Raw genomic sequence first — 18,933 nt, forward strand, 5'->3', positions numbered from 1 at the left:
GTCTTAAAAGATTACAACTTCCAAGCATCGCTATCTGCTGACGCATAAATGCTGATGACATTCATTCAGACTGAACTGGCACCAGGAGGCTGTTGTGATCGTTGATTGGGTCAGCCCTCGAAGCCATGCCCACCACTGATGAGAACGGGCTTCGATTGGAGTGAAACGCATTCCAATCATGCTGAGTATCAGGTTTTTGAAAGGTTGTTATGGAATGTCACTGGGCCTGTCGTTTAGGGTTGAGGTTAGATTTGGAGGCCGTAAATAAGTAAACCGATTTGATCCGGTTGTTAGACATGCTCAGTAATCTAGAGATCATTTAAAATAAAAGTGATCCTCCTCACATCAATAGCTGAATACAGTTATAAATTCAAGGCTCAATCATTTGTGTATCGACAATATGTCAAAAAGTGAAAAGCCATGGTAGAACGACTGGGAAACAAGTATCGTTATAGTGTCGGCTGTGCCTTTACTTTGAAAACCCCTGTCAGCTGGCCGGTGTCGTTCGCGGCGCTTCCTGTCTTCCTACGGTGTAGCGTCGCGGCCACTCTGCCCCTTGCTATGCGAGTACGAGACCCGCTGAACCTGTTACCCTCATGACGATGGGAGACGTTATATGCGAAGAATTGGAGGATCTAGTACACTTCTCGGTCCATGATTTGCCCGGTCGCGGATATGCCGTCATGGAGGAGATCCGACGGCAGGGGAAGCTGTGTGACGTGACGCTCAAGGTAACCAGAGATAGAAGAACTAGTAGATCCTGAAGGCTAGTTAGCTAGCCACCAGTTTACACCCCGTCTACACACACAAGCTAATGACGCGGACTCACCAGCTCGTACATAATCATCATTGGTGCAGGCTTTTCATTTAATCAACGCTAAGGTTTTGCGAGGTTACCATGGTTACCAGAGGGCTTGTCATGCGGAAGATAAAGTATGAGATCAACCTGAACGGGATAAGTGTCAAACTGGTAACATTGTATTCAGTGGCCACCATCCCTCAGTTCAACTTATGCATTAATTATTCACTGTCATTACGCCGGTAATAATTCATTATTAAATTGACATTTAACAGGAAGTGGCCAATAGTCAGGAAACGGAAACAACTGGAAGGTAATTTGGAGAAACGATTGAGCCTGAATTTCCTGTCAGCTGAGTGGACAAAGTCCCCTATCCACACTTATTGTGCAGCCCGTGTTGAGCCCTTCCTTTGTTACTTCACTAGAGATAGCCAGTGGTGACAAACTCTAACCTAGCTAGTTAACTTCCCTAAAGATGACCCAAACAGGATGCAATGGGTTCACTTTCACTGGACCACTATTGGTCAACAGCAGTACATTCTTACACATTGGCAAATTATTAAGCACAAAATTCGCTTTATTAATTGACTGTGTTGACAGACAGTATATTATAATTATCATTTTTTTCTTTTGTCAAAAGAAGACGTCATGAGAAAACACAGGTGGAATACCTCTCTGATAGTTGGGTGTTTCCTGGCTGGAAGGGAAAGCTTTACCGCTGACCTACATATTATTGTAATCAGGATTATGCTAGATTAAATCAATGGTTTATCCCGGGGGGGGGGGGATTTAACATCAAGCAGCTCTGTACACCGTGTATCACATAATCAATGTCAACCAACTAATATGGATGTGTGGTTTTATCAAGTTATCATGAGTTGGGTATCCACTGGTATTAATTTCCTAATATAAATACAGCATGAGATTGAATTATGTTATTGATCCATGAAAAGTGTCAATTTCTCCATTAAATTTTCATGAGATCTAATGATGCAATACGACACATATCGGCAGTGGTAGTAATTTTGGTAGTCATTTATTCTATGCAGCCCTCGCATGGGCATAAGTACATCAGGTTCTGTGTTATTGATTGGAAGTGACGTCGGCCTGTCTCCTCCGGCAGGTCGGGGATCACAAGTTCAGCGCCCACCGGATCGTCCTGGCGGCGTCCATACCCTACTTCCACGCCATGTTCACCAACGACATGGTGGAGTGCAAACAGGACGAGATCGTCATGCAGGGCATGGACCCCAGGTGAGCCCAGGCACACGATACACCCACTGTACACCACTGATGGTCGTACTGGGCCTCTCCCAGTGCCCACCAGAAGAAGACTGGTGGGCACACCCGCGTGTCCACCGGTCGAAGGCTGGGAGGCTGCCAAGTTGGACTTGGCAGCCTGCCAGTGTCCAACAGTAGAAGACTGTTGTTGTAGTGGTCATCTCCCATTGTCCATCAGTAAAAGTCTGTGGTTGTACTGGCTAGCTCCCAATGTCCACCAGTAGAATACGTACTGGTTGAATTCTAAACGTTGCTATTCTCTCCCCAGTGCACTAGAGTCTCTTATAAACTTTGCATACAACGGCCACGTGGCCATCGACCAGCAGAACGTCCAGTGCCTGCTGATCGGTGCCAGCTTCCTGCAGCTCCAGAACGTGAAGGACGCCTGCTGCTCCTTCCTCCAGGAGAGGTGAGCCGTCCTCCCTGTTTGTCCCACTCTCTGCCCCCACAACCAGTGAGGGAGTGGTGTTTGATACGGTTGACGAAGGCCATGTCCACGCCATGACGGCCGAATGTAAAGCCGGCTACTTTAGAATGCTTTCGAAATCTGTCAGTGTTTTCAAATGCCCTCCGTTTGCGTGCGTACACTACAACATGAGATTCTGAATGTCTTTTAAACAGTTTTGTGGAAGGAAATTCCGTTTTAGTTTAGGTGTTGACGGAAGAGTACACAATATCTGAACACCATCTTTTTTGGAGTCAAATTCCACTACGTCTCCTTGTTTGAGAAATCAAGTATTCAAATTAAGCGGTTCCGCTGCAAAAATTCGAACACACAAATGATTAAATATCCTGATGTAAAAAACTCTCATTAGGGCAGATACGTTGATAATATTCTGTACGTTGTCCACATGGACACTGTCATACATGATAATACAATTACAGTACTATCATTCCATGCTGCCCGACCAATGTGTTTAATCAGCCTTAACAGAAGCCTTCCGTCCTAACCCTCTCCTACTCCGGTTCCGAAGGCTTCACCCAAAGAACTGCCTGGGCGTGCGGCAGTTTGCCGAGACCATGATGTGCACGACGCTGTACGACTCGGCCAACTGCTTCGTCCACCAGCACTTTGCGGAGGTGTCACTGTCGGAGGAGTTCCTGAGCCTGCGGGGGGAGGAGCTGGTGGAGCTGGTGGGCTGCGATGAGCTCAACATCAAGGCGGAGGAGCAGGTGGGGTCAGGGGTCAAAGGTCAGACCTTTGATGCGCGAAGATTGAAATATCACTAGCGCTCATTTGGGTCTGAACTTAACGTGTGTGTGTGTGTGTGTGTGTGTGTGTGTGTGTGTGTGTGTGTGTGTGTGTGTGTGTGTGTGTGTGTGTGTGTGTGTGTGTGTGTGTGTGTGTGTGTGTGTGTGTGTGTGTGTGTGTGTGCCCGCCCGTGTGTGTGTGTGTGCCCGCATCCCCTAGGTGTTTGAGGCGGTCTTGGCCTGGGTCCGGCATGACCCGAAGGAGCGGGAGGTGCTGCTGCCAGAGCTCCTGTCCAAGATCCGCCTCCCGCTGTGCCGGCCGCAGTTCCTAGCGGACCGCGTCCAGCAGGAGGAGCTGGTGCGCTGCTGTCATAAATGTCGGTGAGTGACGTCACCGGGTGAGGATTCACTTCCCCGTCATTTCCTGGTGAAAGGATGGGGCCGTGGCCGGACCAAAATGACTGGGCTCGATTCACATGTCCCTAGAGGTCCCTATAGCCTATCCCTACCTGACTACCTGTAGGATTCCTTGAGAAAGACGCCGAACGTTAATAGCTTTGGATAAAGCCTCGGCTGAATTACAGAATAGTAGGTCAAATGGCGTCTGAATTCTCTGCGATTTCGTTCAAAATGTCTAACTGGTAGTGGCTTTTAACAGGCTTTTAACCTGGGACTGACGCTGTGCGTCCGCCGCTGTGCTTCCTGTTTCCTCCAGAGACCTGGTGGACGAAGCCAAAGACTTTCATCTCATGCCCGACCGCCGGCCCCACCTGCCGGCCTTCAAGACGCGCCCGCGCTGCTGCACCTCCATCACGGGCCTCATCTACGCCGTGGGAGGCCTCAACAGCTCTGGTACGACCCAGCCTGGCAGGCCACACTGCTGCCCTGTCCTCCCTGGAGACTGAGATGTAGGGGATAGTCTTTGATCCATCAGTAAACTATTTGCTATAAAACACAGCTGTTTTATCTTCTGTAAAACTTTAAATACAGTATGTTGATGGATCACGGACAAACTGTTTCAGAACATGGCTTTTTTATCCCCGCTGTGGCTTCACATTTAGCTTGTGGTATGTTGATGGATGAAGAACTATCTGTTGGTCATGTACATAGATTTTCCATGTACATAACCAACAGATTGTGTGTAGTTCTTGCTCTTAAACACATGAATTTCCCTTCTGGGATTAAGAAACCAGTGTTTTCTGTTAATTGTAATTTGTTAATCGCTTCAACTGTCAATCTCTAATTTAACTAAAATGGGAGTTTAAATTACACATTTGACATATTGGCAAATAATGAGAGGATTGCCTCAACTATTTCAGATCAATAAATCACCTCAGATGGAGACATGCTGAGTTCTGTTTCTCTTCTTCGTTCAGGGGACTCGTTAAACATTGCGGAGGTCTTTGACCCTATCGGAAACTTTTGGGAGCGATGCCAGCCAATGAAAACGTCACGGAGCAGGGTGGGCGTGACTGTTGTCAACGGGCTGCTGTACGCCATTGGGGGATTTGATGGCCAATCGCGGCTCAGCACGGTGGAGGTCTATAACCCGGAGACGGACACATGGGCGCGGGTTTCCAGTATGAACAGCCAGCGCAGGTCGGTGGAAACACGCCTTAGTCAGTGTGCAAGACACTGTCAACGGGTTCAGAGAGTAGGGCTGATCCTGGTGTGCTGCACACTGTGTCGTCCATCTTGTGGAAGTTGGATGGCGGCCATTCCTTGCATAGATTTGCATGATTTTACATAAATAATGTATTTTAAAGCTGTCAAACATTCTTAAAAACATTTGATGTTACATTTCCTCCTTTTCAAACAAGCCTTTGTTGTACGCAAATGGGCTTCACTTGTTCTTGGATGGGAAATTTGAGGAAATTTGGAGAAACCAGTAGCTGGATTCGAGTAGATATTTGAATATCATTCCTCTACAGAATTCCAGAATTTTCAGAATTCCTAGAAAAGGTTTCATGAAAATAATATTAATAACAATTAATTTAAGGTTTCATGAAAATAATATTAATAGGCCTTGTTTTTCTGATTTTAATTTGATAAGATCTGCTTATTAAGACCTTTTGAGTCAACTCGACCTGTTGACTTCGTTACTAGCAGTTGAGGTTGAATTGACTCAAAAGGTCACAATGTCTCTTCATCACAAGAAAGAATACACTTGAGCGTGAACATGATGCGTTGTACAGCAAGAGGTACTTGGGGTTTCCCCCCCCCCCCCGCGCCCTCTTATTCTCACGCACTCGTTCTCTCCAGCGCCATGGGAACCGTGGTGATTGACGGCCACATCTACGTGTGTGGAGGCTACGACGGCAAGTCTTCTCTGAACTCAGTGGAGTGCTACTCCCCAGAAACAGACCGGTGAGCACCACTAACCGGCTGCGCTCTCCCAGTTAAGACCTTTTGACTCAGCATGGGTACTTGGGTTAGTTATTCGACGAAATAAGTCACCTAATGGGGAAATACCAGGGAAACGGTTTGAAAGCGATAAAGAAGCCCAGGCAATGTCCCTTTAGCAATCACACAAGAGTATTTAAGTATATAAATGAGAAGGCAATGAACGTGACACCACTGTAGAAAACCGTGACACGCCTTCACGTTCTAGAGATCTCTTCATTCACCTGAACGGTGAACTTTTAACTGTAACCATGACAACCTGTCATCGGACGTGTTGTTTTGGTGTTGTTGTTGTCTGTCAGGTGGACGGTCGTCACGGAGATGAGTGCTTGTCGGAGCGCGGCGGGCGTCACCGTGTTCGACGGGAGGATATTCGTGTCGGGCGGCCATGACGGGCTGCAGATCTTTAACACGGTCAGTTTGGATGATGTCAATTTCGTGATACGAACACACAGTGCTGCTACAATAGTGCAGTACTAACACCATAACACCAGTATTATGTTAACACATCCGTGTAATTATTACGTCCGAAAAGCTACTATTTGTTAAGCTGCACCTTACATTGTTGGAAGAGAACCAACACGTTCTCCATTTTGAGATCACAGACCAGGGCGGTGTCGCTCAGGGCAGATGCCCGGCAGGTCCTTTGCATCGCTGCTCATTTGCGTTGTCCTCTTCCCAGGGCAGCCACGCCCAGGCTTAGCTCCTCCCACCCAGCTCCATTCAAAACGAATGGAGCCTGTTGTTGTCGTGTCTCCCGGTGTCCCCTCCAGTTTCAACGAGCTGCTGTTCCTCCTGCCCGCCTGCAGGTGGAGTTCTACAACCACCACACGGATCGCTGGCACCCGGTGTCGGCCATGATCAACAAGCGCTGTCGCCACGGCGCCGCCGCCCTGGGCAGCCACATGTACGTCGCCGGCGGTTACGACGGCTCGGGCTTCCTCAGCGGGGCGGAGGTGTACAGCGCGGCCGCCGGCCAGTGGAGCCACCTGGTGGCCATGAACACGCGGCGCAGCCGGGTGTCGCTGGTGGCCACGTGCGGCCGCCTGTACGCCGTGGGCGGATACGACGGCCAGTCCAACCTGAACTCTGTGGAGACGTTTAACGCAGACACCAACCACTGGGCCTTCCTGGCGCCCATGGCGTGGCACGAGGGGGGAGTCGGCGTGGGATGCGTGCCGCTTCACCCTGCCTAGCTCCGCCCCCCTCCAATCCCTTACTCCTCCTCCGTCTCCAACGACGACTAGACCTCCCAACTTCTCCTCCCCCCCTGCCCCCCCCCCCCCCCCCCCCCACACACTCATCATCTCAGCCACTGGCACACGGACAGCCGGCGGAGACGTGTACAAACTGTCGATTCACACACATGTAATGTCTCCATGGCGATCTGAGTAGGTACTCGCTGGGAGGTCGACGCGGCCCGACGGCAGCCCTTCAGAGACATTCCTGGTTAGGAAGCAGTTGGGTAGAACTGTGGGATTCTTCGTAAAATCTTTAGTGGCCTTTTGTGGGACTAGTTGGTGTTCTGCATATGATTTGACTGTAATTATGGATTTTACATTTGACTGTATTGACCGGAATAGCAAGAGACTGTTTTTTGGAAAAAGAATTGAAATGAGACTTGAATAGGGTGAACTGCTTTGAATCTGTTTTTAAACAGTCACGTCCTTATGGGAAACCTGCCTCTGAATCTATTTATTTTATCTACACACATTTCATCACAGAACTATGGGGCCGATCACACAACTGTTGAGCTGTGTTTTGAGAAACGCCCGCTGCACTGCTGTTGTCCAATAGGACAGTGGGACTGCTGAGCTCCTTCCTGTCATCTTCCTCACGTTTTTTAAACTGTGCATAAAAGTTACAATATTTAAACTGTTTACGGCCATCCCCTGCTTGAGAAATAAGCCATCAGTTTATGTATCTGAAAATAGTTCACTGCTTTGAAAAAATTGCAATTGTAAGGGCTAAGTAGAAGTCTAAAGTTATATAACTTTAATTTCAGCATTTTTTCTGACATCCAATAATAATTCCATTCAGTCATTTCAGACGACCCAACATTCAAGTACAATTTGGTATTTGGTACTTTATTTTTATTTTTTCAATGCATTACATTTTTTTTTTCATTCTTAACCTAATCATAAGGAAAGGAACAGTGCATTCGGTTATTATTCCATCAGAGGAAAATATATCAACAACCATGTATTTCGAAGTTCAAGGTCACAAGGTAAAAATGAAACGGTAAACCTGTAAATGTTTTGAATATAGCTAGTACATTTTAGATTTGAGTAGGCCTACATGCCATTAAACACGAGGTCCACACGCCCCCCACCCAGAACTATCCTGGGATATTCTGTCGGATAACGGTTCACTATTTAATCAAGATGCTAGTGCTTCAGGTTTCTGGATTCACAGCAGAACTTGTAAACCAGGTGGTGGTCCTCGTCTAGATGTCTGGGGGGTCTCTATTGTGCTGGGCTGGCATTGGAGATTTGGGTTGTTTTTGTGGCGCCTTTGGTCTCACAGGGAGTGGCTGAGGTCCTGTCGGGAGGTTTTTGTCATTCATTACAGATTCTCTGTACCAGGCTTATATCTTCCAATAATAACAAAAAAAATAATGAAGCTACCAACTTCATTCCCACTTTTTTTCAAAATATAAAATCCAGTTTTGTCACAAAGAGACCAACACCTGTGCCCCATCTGTGGTTTTAGGCTACGGTACAAGATTACAGAATAACTGATATAAGAAATAGAATGTGCAAACTTTATTTTACAGAACAGTCACTCTAGCTAAGTTCTGTAGGGCCAGCTTACCGTCAGTCAAGCTAACCACCTTTCTAGCTAACTGCGTGTCTCACGTGGCGTGGCAGGGCTGGTAGCGTCTCTCCTCCCAGTCAAGGATGCCGTGATAGGCGCCGATCTCCTGCTCCAGGCGAGTCTTGTTGCTCATCAGCGTATCGTAGTCGCGGCGCTGCTGGTCGATGTCGCCGCGCACCTCGCTCAGCTCCGCCTCCAGCTTGCCGACCACGGAGCCCAGGTTCTGCAGCTCGATGTCGTGCCAGTGCCTGGCGTCGCTCAGCGAGTTCTCCAGTCCTCGTTTCTGTAGAAAACAACGATTCAGACTTTTTGAGCTCGAAACTAATGTCATTACATTGCATTCATTTAGCTGTCGCTTTTATCCAAACAGACTTACAACAAGGTATTGCATGAAGAGCATCTTGCTGAACGATGCCTTGGCCTAAATGTAGGTTACATGTTTTTCTTTAAAATTATAAACATTATTTTAAACCAAATACATTGCACTTGTTGGCTAGAGTGACATACACCATGTTATGTGTTTAGTCAGTTCAATACCTCAATGCATGAACTGATATATTGAGTCTTTCGCTCAGGGACCCCTCCACCAGGCAGAGCCAAGAACCCATCCTTTTCACGTTAATAATTCATATCATCTATTTTTTACACCGTAAACCAAAAACATCAGTTGTATCCCAGACATCCACAGTTGGGTCATGGTGGCATGCGTAGCCCTAGTTTACGGTTTGTTGATTAAATGTATGTTTCTAGGCCTCGCAGAGTGTGTCCGGGTGTGCTGGGCTCACCAGGGCTCTGATGGACTCTGTCTCGGCCTGGAGAGACTGGATCTTGCAGCCCGACTCTGAACACTGGGTCTTCAGGCCCTCCATCTCTTCCTGCCCGCGACTCATCTTACCGCCCAGACCGCCTTCCTGCTGAACACAAACATTATATTATGGTCGACTAGCTACTCTTCTGTTATAGTATAATAGTGACTAGATTATATACTGTATTAGTAGTCTGTACCAGTGGCGGCTGCTGGTCTTTTAAAGAGGGGAAGCTCATTTTTGGCCTACATCAAAATAGTTGTCAATTTATTTATACCTCAATTCGGCCCTCCGTTCCTTTTCAAGAAAATGGTCTGTGACCCTGTTAAATTAATAATGGAAGCAATTTCGCCAAGCAAATACCAAGAAATGTGTTGCAGTTTGTCATGAGACTTCACTTGCAAAATCCGCGATGGGACTGTCACTGAACTCAGATAGTGAAGTGACTGTGTATATCTCAAAATAGCTGTCAATCAAAAAGTGATTCAGACTTTCGACTGATCCTCCAATCATAACGCGGAAGCCCAGCGTCCAGGCTAGCCCAGGCCAGCCCACTGCTCCATCCACCCCCAGAGACGCTGAGCGTCCGGGGGCGGGACAAATCTGGGCATTTATCCAATGACCGTCGAGTTTCGAGGCAATGAAAAAAACTGTTCCATGCAGTCTCATTGAAGTGAATGGACGCTCGGCTTCTACGGTCTAATGCATTGACATTACGGGAATGTATGAGAAGTTAACAAAATCGAGTCAGTCTTGGATAAGATTCTTATCGAACTCGTCTTCGTCATGAACGTATTTTAACGAATTTGTAGTCAATGAAATGTTAACACAACAATACATATTTGACAATTTAATGTTCGAAATTTTAGGGGAAGCTGAGCTTCCCTTGCAGTCTTAGAGAAATCGCCACTGGTCTGTACCCTAAATACTAGTTAGTAATCTGTATCTTGTAAATAACTAGTCTGTATTCTATGTTGTGGTCTGTATGTATTCTAGGTAGTAGTCTGTATCCTGTATTGGAGGTAGTAGTCTGTTTGTATTCTAGGTAGTAGTCTGTAATGTTTCCTTATTCTAGGGAGTAGTCTCTACCTTGTATTCCAGGTAATAGTATGTGTCCTGTATTTTAGGGAGGAGTCTGTACCTTGTTTTCCAGGGAATAATCTGTATCCTGTAATCTAGGAAGCAGTCTATACCTTGTACTCCAGGTAGTTGTCGGTCTCGGCGCGGTTCCTCTCGATGACCTTCTCCCAGTGGGACCTGATGTAGGCCAGGATCTGGTCCAGGTTGGTCTGGATCGGAGCCTCTGACTCGTCCACATCAAGGCCGGCCATCTGGTGGTACAGAACCCTGACGTCCTGCAGACACGGGATCAGAGGACTGGATCAGGGAGCATGTGGGGTCATCCAGACTGACACATGGCACGAGGAGCCTCATTGACTTCCTGAACATTTCAGCTGGGATTCAAACCCCCTAACCACTGGACTACACTTCTCCTTTAAGATCCTGTTTGTATGGCTATGCTATACATATTATATGCATTATTATGATATAGTGGTTGTTATTCTTGCAGTTACATTGAACTGACATTCATTTGTCAGTTGCTTCCAACCAACACCTACTGTAGTTAATTAACTAACAAGGTGTTGGTTACTATGAGAGATCAGCGCCTCATACACATGTATGGAAAAAATCTTCTGGTACTGCAACATCAATTCGTCAAATCCTCAGACCAAGGACATGACTCGCAGCATACAACCCCGGGTCGATGACGTCCACCGTCCCGCCTCCCCGGAGGTTGTGGACGCACCTCCTCGTGGTTCTGCTCTAGGTCCTGGATCTCGGCTCTCATGTTCTCCATCTGCTGCTCCAGGTCAGCCTGGGTCTCGCGGGCGTCCTCCATCACCTTGTAGAGAGAGCTGATCTCCTCCTCCACAGCCTTCCGGAAGGGTTGCTCGTTGTCATACCTGGAAACATGCATGCACACACGGGCACGCATGCACACACGGGCACACATACACCCACACGGGCACGCATACACCCACACGGGCACACACGCATACACACGGGCACACACGAATGCACATCCACACAGGCATGCATACAGGCATACGTGCATGCACACACATGCACGCGTGCACAGATAGAAATTACAAAGATTAGACTACAACATGAAAATAAAGTTTGGTCCAAAGAAAAGGCACCCAAGGAGTTTTTGTTTTTTTGTGATCAAATCTATTTTGTACTACTGTACAATAGTTAAGTCATGCTTCCTTTTTGAGACGTTGCACAACACAATCAGGTTAGAGACTTAGTTTCCTCTTGCACAACATCTTGTTGCTCGGAAAAGGACAACCGTGATCACAACATCACTGACTTTACAGCTGACTGATGGGATTGAGACACCTAGCCTGTTTCAGATGACCAGACTTGAGGTCAGGTTGAAGTGCTGGGAGGGACCCATAGCTTAAAGCTGTTGGCAGTGGAATAGTGGGTTCAAGTTCGGTACGAGTCCACAGTGGAGCGGTGCCATGAGACGCTCATCTCACCTGTCCTTGAAGTCCTCAGCGCTGGCTTGGACGTTCTCCGTCTGCAGCATCAGCCTGGCGTTGTCCAGAAAGGCCTCACTCACCTAAGGAGACAGAGAGACTGCTAAGCACCTGTCTCCAGTCCGGAGGTCACTACAGAGACAGCTTTAAGGGAATGTTTTATACGCATGAAGTCCTTTCTACCTGTCCCTCTCTTTCTCTTTCCATCCTTTCTCCTACAGGTCTGTCTCTCTGTTAAAAATCAACCTGTCTCCAGCATGTCTCCCTCTCTTGTCTTGTCTCTGTATCCTACCTGTCTCTCTGCTCCTGTTTGCACATCTACCTATCTTCTCTCTACTCCCTGTCTGTTCATGTATCTACCTGTGTCTCTCCTACCTGTCTCTCTGCCCCCTGTTTGTTCATCTACCACTATCTGTCTCTCTGCTCCCTTTCTGTTCATCTATCTACCTGTCTCTCTGCTGCCTGTCTGTTCATTCACCTACCTGTCTCTCTGCTCCCTGTCTCTTCCTCTATCTACCTGTGTCTCTCTCCTACCTGTCTCTCTGCTCCCTTTCTGTTCATTCACCTACCCGTCTCTGCTCCCTGTCTGTTCCTTCACCTACCCGTCTCTCTCCTACCTGTCTCTCTGCTCCCTGTCTGTTCCTTCACCTACCCGTCTCTCTCCTACCTGTCTCTCTGCTCCCTATCTGTTCCTTCACCTACTCGTCTCTCTCCCCTACCTGTCTCTCTGCTCCCTGTCTGTTCCTTCACCTACCCGTCTCTCTCTCCCACCTGTCTCTCTGCTCCCTCTGTTCCTTCACCTACCCGTCTCTCTCCCCTACCCGTCTCTCTCCCCTACCTGTCTCTCTGCTCCCTGTCTGTTCCTTCACCTACCCGTCTCTCTCTCCCACCTGTCTCTCTGCTCCCTCTGTTCCTTCACCTACCCGTCTCTCTCCCCTACCCGTCTCTCTCCCCTACCCGTCTCTCTCCCCTACCTGTCTCTCTGCTCCCTCTGTTCCTTCACCTACCCGTCTCTCTCCCCTACCCGTCTCTCTCCCCTACCTGTCTGTAGACGTCCTCCCAGTCCCTCCTCAGGGCCCCCCAGGACCCTGCGCTGGAGGCCTTGCGGTCCAGGCCCAGGCGGATCTGCTCCTCAAGCTGCTGGTTCAGCAGCTCCAGGGCCCGCACCTTGTCCCGGTACTCCATCAGGCAGCCGTTGAGGCCCTGTGAGGCCCCGGCGTGGGCGCGCTCGCCGGCGCGCGGCACCACCGCCACGGCGCTGCTCCGCATGCCCTGCAGGAACACGCTGCTGATGCCCAGGGCGCGGCGCGACACCCGCGTCCCCAGGCCGGAGGACGCCACGCCCATGTGGGGCGCGCTGCCCACAAATACCCCCCGGGGGGCCGTGGTGCCGCCCGCCGCGAAGCCCATCCTGCCGGCGGCGGCGTTGGCGGCGGCGTTGGCGGTCGGGGCGCTGGGGGAGGAGGGCTGCCCCAGGAAGGAGGATCGGCGTCGAGGAAGAGGCATGGTGTGGTGAGGCTGGAGGTGTGATGAAGAAGCTGCAACGACCTGTGTTGTAAACAGCCAGAGAGCTGCGGCTCCGGGCCCTTTATGGTCACCAGGCCTTCTGGAAAGCGGCAGCTCTTTGTTCTGCAGGGGTGTTTGTGAGCGGGGTGGCCGGGCTGGGCCTTCTAGCGGCTGCAGGGGGCTTTGTGTTTTGGGAGAGCTGCCTCAGCACTGAGGCTCTGTCAGGAAGGCTCCATGACGCAGAAGAACCAAGAGCCTCTTTCATACCAGCCTTCTGTACCTCCACCAGCACCACATGGAGACTGAGAGATGGGTATACACACATATTTATGCATGTATCTCTATGCATGTATGTATCTATATATGAGTGTATGCATAATATGTATAAAGATTTCATTTCAGTGTGTGTGTGTGTGTGTGTGTGTGTGTGTGTGTGTGTGTGTGTGTGTGTGTGTGTGTGTGTGTGTGTGTGTGTGTGTGTGTGTGCGTGTGTGCTTTAGCACAGTAGCACGTAGCCTACCCAAGTGTCTACAAAGGGTTGACGCACTCATCCAGTAGCTGGTCTTAAAAACAAAAGTTTCTCAAGGGTGAAAACGTGTGAAAAACATCTGATAAATGTATTTTTGCATGCAGTCACGAGGTGTTGCGTGAGGCTGTCTCTGTGAAACTGACATGTGTATTTCCCCACCACATTAGTCGTCTAGTCACGGCATCCGTGAACTCAGCCTAACGACAGTTGAAAGCGGAAGTTGAAGAATGATAAACAACTATGCGTTTGACAAGTTTTCGTAGTTAAAAATGTTAGTTATTCATTATTATTATTGTTATTATTAATAATGTATAATATTATTTATAATAATTATAATTATAATAATACATAAGACGTATATAGGGCTTTTCTAAGACTCAAAGACGCTTGACAAAATTAAATGTTATATTTACAAGATGATCGTACCAAATGCTTCCTAATAAGGATAGCGTTATTTAGAGGCTGTTATAAATAACAGAATAAGTTGAAAATAGAAAATACTCGGACACAACTAAGATATGAACAATATTTGAAGCGCTAATCAACACCCCGGCCCGAACGATGCTCTCAGATGATGGGCTGCCCGATGACAGCCAAACATCTGACTGGGATCACGCTTCGCATGTGTGGTCCCCCAGTGGCGGCTGCTGGTCTTTTAAAGAGGGGAAGCTCATTTTTGGCCTACATCAAAATAGTTGTCAATTTATTTATACCTCAATTCGGCCCTCCGTTCCTTTTCAAGAAAATGGTCTGTGACCCTGTTAAATTAATAATGGAAGCAATTTCGCCAAGCAAATACCAAGAAATGTGTTGCAGTTTGTCATGAGACTTCACTTGCAAAATCCGCGATGGGACTGTCACTGAACTCAGATAGTGAAGTGACTGTGTATATCTCAAAATAGCTGTCAATCAAAAAGTGATTCAGACTTTCGACTGATCCTCCAATCATAACGCGGAAGCCCAGCGTCCAGGCTAGCCCAGGCCAGCCCACTGCTCCATCCACCCCCAGAGACGCTGAGCGTCCGGGGGCGGGACAAATCTGGGCATTTATCCAATGACCGTCGAGTTTCGAGGCAATGAAAAAAACTGTTCCATGCAGTCTCATTGAAGTGAATGGACGCTCGGCTTCTACGGTCTAATGCATTGACATTACGGGAATGTATGAGAAGTTAACAAAATCGAGTCAGTCTTGGATAAGATTCTTATCGAACTCGTCTTCGTCATGAACGTATTTTAACGAATTTGTAGTCAATGAAATGTTAACACAACAATACATATTTGACAATTTAATGTTCGAAATTTTAGGGGAAGCTGAGCTTCCCTTGCAGTCTTAGAGAAATCGCCACTGGTCCCTACCTACAGGAAGTGTTTGAAAAGGGACATTGTTTGCCAACAGAGACGCACGTTCATAGGGCCACACACTGCCCATGAGTAAACCCACACTGCACTGCTCGCAGACCAAAGTCTTCCCTTTTTTTGGTGTCAGTGTGAAGGTGCGTCATAGTAACCCACCAGTCAACCGTCCCCCTTATCACCATGGCAACCGCCCAGGCAAGAGTGACGTCTAGATGATATATGCCTACACAGTCACGAAGTTATTTAAATAGGGAAACAAAGAAACATAATAGAGAGGTACTGTTCCCTTCATCTCAGAATATAGAGAAGTTATCGAAATCGACAAGCTTATCTTCACCCCAGGTCACGATGACGCCTCCTAGTTTCACTCAGAGCACCTGTGGAGCTGGTTTGAATTCTCCTTTGTTAGTTCCCTATATAGTGCACTATATCATAAACACTATAGGGAATAGTGAGTGAGTGAATAGGGAACGATCTCCAACACAGCTACTGTTGACACACTTTCAATGTTGAAGATACAAAATATAATATACTGAAGATGCAAAAAATGATACACTGAAGATAATATAATGTGATGAAGATACATAATATAATATGCTGAAAATAGTTAAAGTAATTCGTTGAAGATACAGAATATGTTGAAGATAGATCAAATGACAAATAAGTTAATCACGATCATAGATCATTGAAGCATGCGAAAGATAGAATATATAGAATATGTCAAAGATAAATAATATGATTTAAGACGATGAAGAGAATAGGCAAAAAAATAAATAGGAGAATAGCATAAGAAGATGCTCTAGAGGAAAATGGTCAAAAAAAGGTCTGGGTTCAAACCCCAATCACCCTTCTACCTAACAGGCAGGATGCCTAGCCCCCTCCAGGCAAAGTTCAATGCTGTGCATCCTGTAGATTCAGGATCACTAACAATGCTTTATCTTGATTTTTCATGCTGCTTACAGACCCTGTGAGGCCCCTATAGGGTCAAACTGCTACTATGACAAAATTACTAAATCACAGTCGGGATACGTCAGAGTCTGGAGGGGGGCAGGTAGCGTGAGATACTTCTACTTTTGTCTTCCACCCACAACGTCACCACTGTTCCCTCCCAGTCTACTATCAGACTTCTCTAAATCAGCGGCACGAGTATCACACACCGCAAACCCTACTTCTGACATATGCCTGCTCAGCTCAAACGTAAGTGTACCCTTTATCTGTACACATTTATATTTAATATATATCATATAATATATAAAAACAATATATATTACTGGTGCAATAGTAATGTTTTGGTCCAACTTTACTGTCATTATTCATGTGCTTATTCGCTCACACTCTGCATGAAAGCCTAATCAAGGACATTGTTAAGAGGATGCACTTTGTGACTTAATTGCATTTGTTTTGCAAAGTGGAAATATCAAAATATCTTTGGATATCCCCCCTCACTCCGAGCTTATTCACGTCTTTCTTCAAAGATGACATCAACTGCTGAAATGAGCACCGATTGGGCGATCCAGGTAGGAAACCATATGATTTCTTATTGATACCCCTTAGTAAATGCTTGCTAAGAGGGGTCACTTTTTAAATTTACATGAAGGGGTTAGGCTCTAGATGATTACTGATAGATTGCAAGCCTTGGGAATCTAACCCAGTACCTTTTTTTTTGTTCCTAGAAGTAACTAGCCACTACACTAACCTGTCCCAGTGTCTCCCCTCTTGCCATCTGATTATCTCTTTGTCTGGATGATTTTAAACAGCAGTCTCTGTTATTCCTGTTTCCTCAGGATTCCTCTACTCTGGACTATACGTCCATGGTGACATCAACCATGGACTATGGCTCCATCACCCCAACAGACGACGACTATGATTACTCAGAGTTTTACTGTGACCGCTTCGCCGCCAGAGCCTTTAGAGCCCAGTATGAACCCCCCCTCTACTGGACCATCGCCGTGGTGGGTGGGCTTGGCAACCTGATGGTGGTGTGGACCTTCCTTCACCTCCGCCAGCGTCTGAAGACCATGACGGACGTGTACCTACTGAATCTGGCTGTGGCCGACCTGCTCTTCCTGGGCACGCTGCCCCTCTGGGCGACAGAGGCTGCCCAGGGTTGGAACTTCGGTCTGGGCCTCTGCAGGGTCAACTCGGCCCTGTACAAGATCAACCTGTTCAGCAGCACAATGCTGCTCACCTGCATCAGCGCAGACCGCTATGTGGTGATCGTGAAGACCACCAGCGCACAGAACTCCAAAAGCCAGCGGCTCTGCTACAGCAAGCTGGTTTGCGGTGCTGTGTGGCTGCTGGCTCTGGTCCTGGCCCTCCCAGAGTTTATCTTCTCCAACATCAAGGATTATGAGGAGACAAAGTACTGCAGGATGGTGTTCCCTGGAGGGAATGGGAACAGAACCAAGGTCCTGGTACTGGCTATTCAGATTATTATGGGTTTCTGCCTGCCCTTCCTCATCATGGTGTTCTGTTACTCCATGATCGTCTACACTCTTCTGAAGGCCCGCAACTTTGGCAAGCACAAGGCCATGCGCGTCATCCTTGTGGTGGTGGCGGTGTTTGTCCTCTCCAAGCTGCCGTACAACTGCAGCCTGATGCTGGAGGCCACACTGGCCAACAACGTGACCATGGCCAACTGCGACCAGATCAAGCGCCTTGACATCGCGGGGCAGTTGCTGAAGAGCCTGGCCTATGTGCATGCGTGCATCAATCCCTTCCTCTACGCCTTTGTGGGGGTGCGGTTCCAGAAGGACATGGTGAGGGTTCTCCAGGCGTACCGGTGTTGGCCGTCCAAGCGTCCACACCTCAGCAATAAAGCCCCTCTGTCGCGGGCCTCCATGCTATCGGACCCGGACAACACCCACACTCTGTCGCTTTAAACCCTTTCAGGACAGTCCCCTTCTCTCTTGACCCCCAGGCCAACAGAGTCCATTCAGCGACAGGGCTGGCTTCTCTGTTGCAGGTTAACACTGACACTGTTGTTTGTGTGACTGTGGACATGGTCAACTGGGGACAGACGAATAGAGGAAACTCTGGTTCCCGCTCTGTTTAGTTGTGACCTTGTCTTGGTTCTCAGAGTCTCTAGTATTTTAGGTTCATTATGTATATATTGCTGGAGATCTAAAAACATGAAAGGGTTTATGTATTATTTAAAAGGGTCTTCTAGATTCCAAAATTTGAATGTACATATGAATGATGTGTCAAGACGTATCCCATAATATCTGAATGCTGCCACTTGTACAAAGCCAAACCTTTTTTGTTCAAATATGTTTGATGATCTGAGAATAAAATATTTTTTAAAAGGTGACACGATTCCATATTCTTCAATGGTACTACCGTGTTTATTCATCCTTATTCCAAGGTGGAACTGACCTTGAGGCAGGTCTGGAGCTCTGCGGTCCAGACCTGGGTCTAGGGGGAGGCCTATGGTCCAGACCGGGTCTAGGGGGAGGGCTATGGTCCAGACCGGGGTCTAGGGGGGAGGCCTACCTCCACAGCTCTACAGTCCAGACTGTGGTCTAGGTTCAAGGTCTCTATGACAACACAGGGTTAACTGGAAGGAGATTCGATCCCCTTGTTGCGGCGGGTGGCGTGTCTGCTGAGCTGTGTGGTGGCGCGGTGTACTCAGAACTGGAGGAGATGAAACCACACAGTGATCCACTTCCTGTTGCAGCAATCTGATTGTTTACAACACAC

At 47.7% G+C, this 18,933-nt stretch overlaps 3 protein-coding genes across 4 annotated transcripts; 2 read left to right on the forward strand and 1 right to left on the reverse strand.

Moving 5' to 3' along the window:
• The first annotated feature begins 216 nt into the window (after positions 1-216).
• Positions 217-6,946, forward strand: LOC130387775 (kelch-like protein 18). Its single transcript, XM_056597029.1, has 10 exons — positions 217-731; positions 1,923-2,053; positions 2,349-2,489; positions 3,055-3,253; positions 3,492-3,652; positions 3,987-4,123; positions 4,648-4,870; positions 5,534-5,638; positions 5,977-6,088; positions 6,484-6,946. The coding sequence occupies exons 1-10, from the start codon at positions 597-599 to the stop codon at positions 6,868-6,870; spliced, it is 1,731 nt and encodes a 576-aa protein (XP_056453004.1). The 5' UTR covers positions 217-596; the 3' UTR covers positions 6,871-6,946.
• A 643-nt stretch (positions 6,947-7,589) lies between these two features.
• On the reverse strand, positions 7,590-14,151 carry LOC130387776 (phakinin-like). The gene is made up of 8 exons (XM_056597030.1): positions 13,870-14,151; positions 12,885-13,651; positions 11,844-11,926; positions 11,105-11,261; positions 10,491-10,652; positions 9,277-9,405; positions 8,533-8,774; positions 7,590-8,215 (listed from the first exon to the last, which is right to left on the reverse strand). The coding sequence occupies exons 2-8, from the start codon at positions 13,347-13,349 to the stop codon at positions 8,140-8,142; spliced, it is 1,314 nt and encodes a 437-aa protein (XP_056453005.1). The 5' UTR covers positions 13,350-13,651; positions 13,870-14,151; the 3' UTR covers positions 7,590-8,139.
• Positions 14,152-16,331: 2,180 nt separating this feature from the next.
• LOC130387721 (C-C chemokine receptor type 9-like) lies at positions 16,332-18,515 on the forward strand. Of its 2 annotated transcripts, none has more exons than XM_056596940.1 (3): positions 16,332-16,431; positions 16,644-16,751; positions 17,019-18,515. In XM_056596940.1, the coding sequence occupies exons 2-3, from the start codon at positions 16,710-16,712 to the stop codon at positions 18,114-18,116; spliced, it is 1,140 nt and encodes a 379-aa protein (XP_056452915.1). In that variant the 5' UTR covers positions 16,332-16,431; positions 16,644-16,709; the 3' UTR covers positions 18,117-18,515. The 2 variants fall into 2 exon arrangements, with proteins under 2 accessions (XP_056452915.1, XP_056452916.1); XM_056596941.1 differs by having other exon boundaries at positions 16,369-16,431; positions 16,710-16,751.
• The last annotated feature ends 418 nt before the right edge of the window (positions 18,516-18,933 follow it).

The sequence above is a fragment of the Gadus chalcogrammus genome, chromosome 8, assembly GCF_026213295.1.
Source record: "Gadus chalcogrammus isolate NIFS_2021 chromosome 8, NIFS_Gcha_1.0, whole genome shotgun sequence".
NCBI classification, from domain to species: domain Eukaryota; kingdom Metazoa; phylum Chordata; class Actinopteri; order Gadiformes; family Gadidae; genus Gadus; species Gadus chalcogrammus.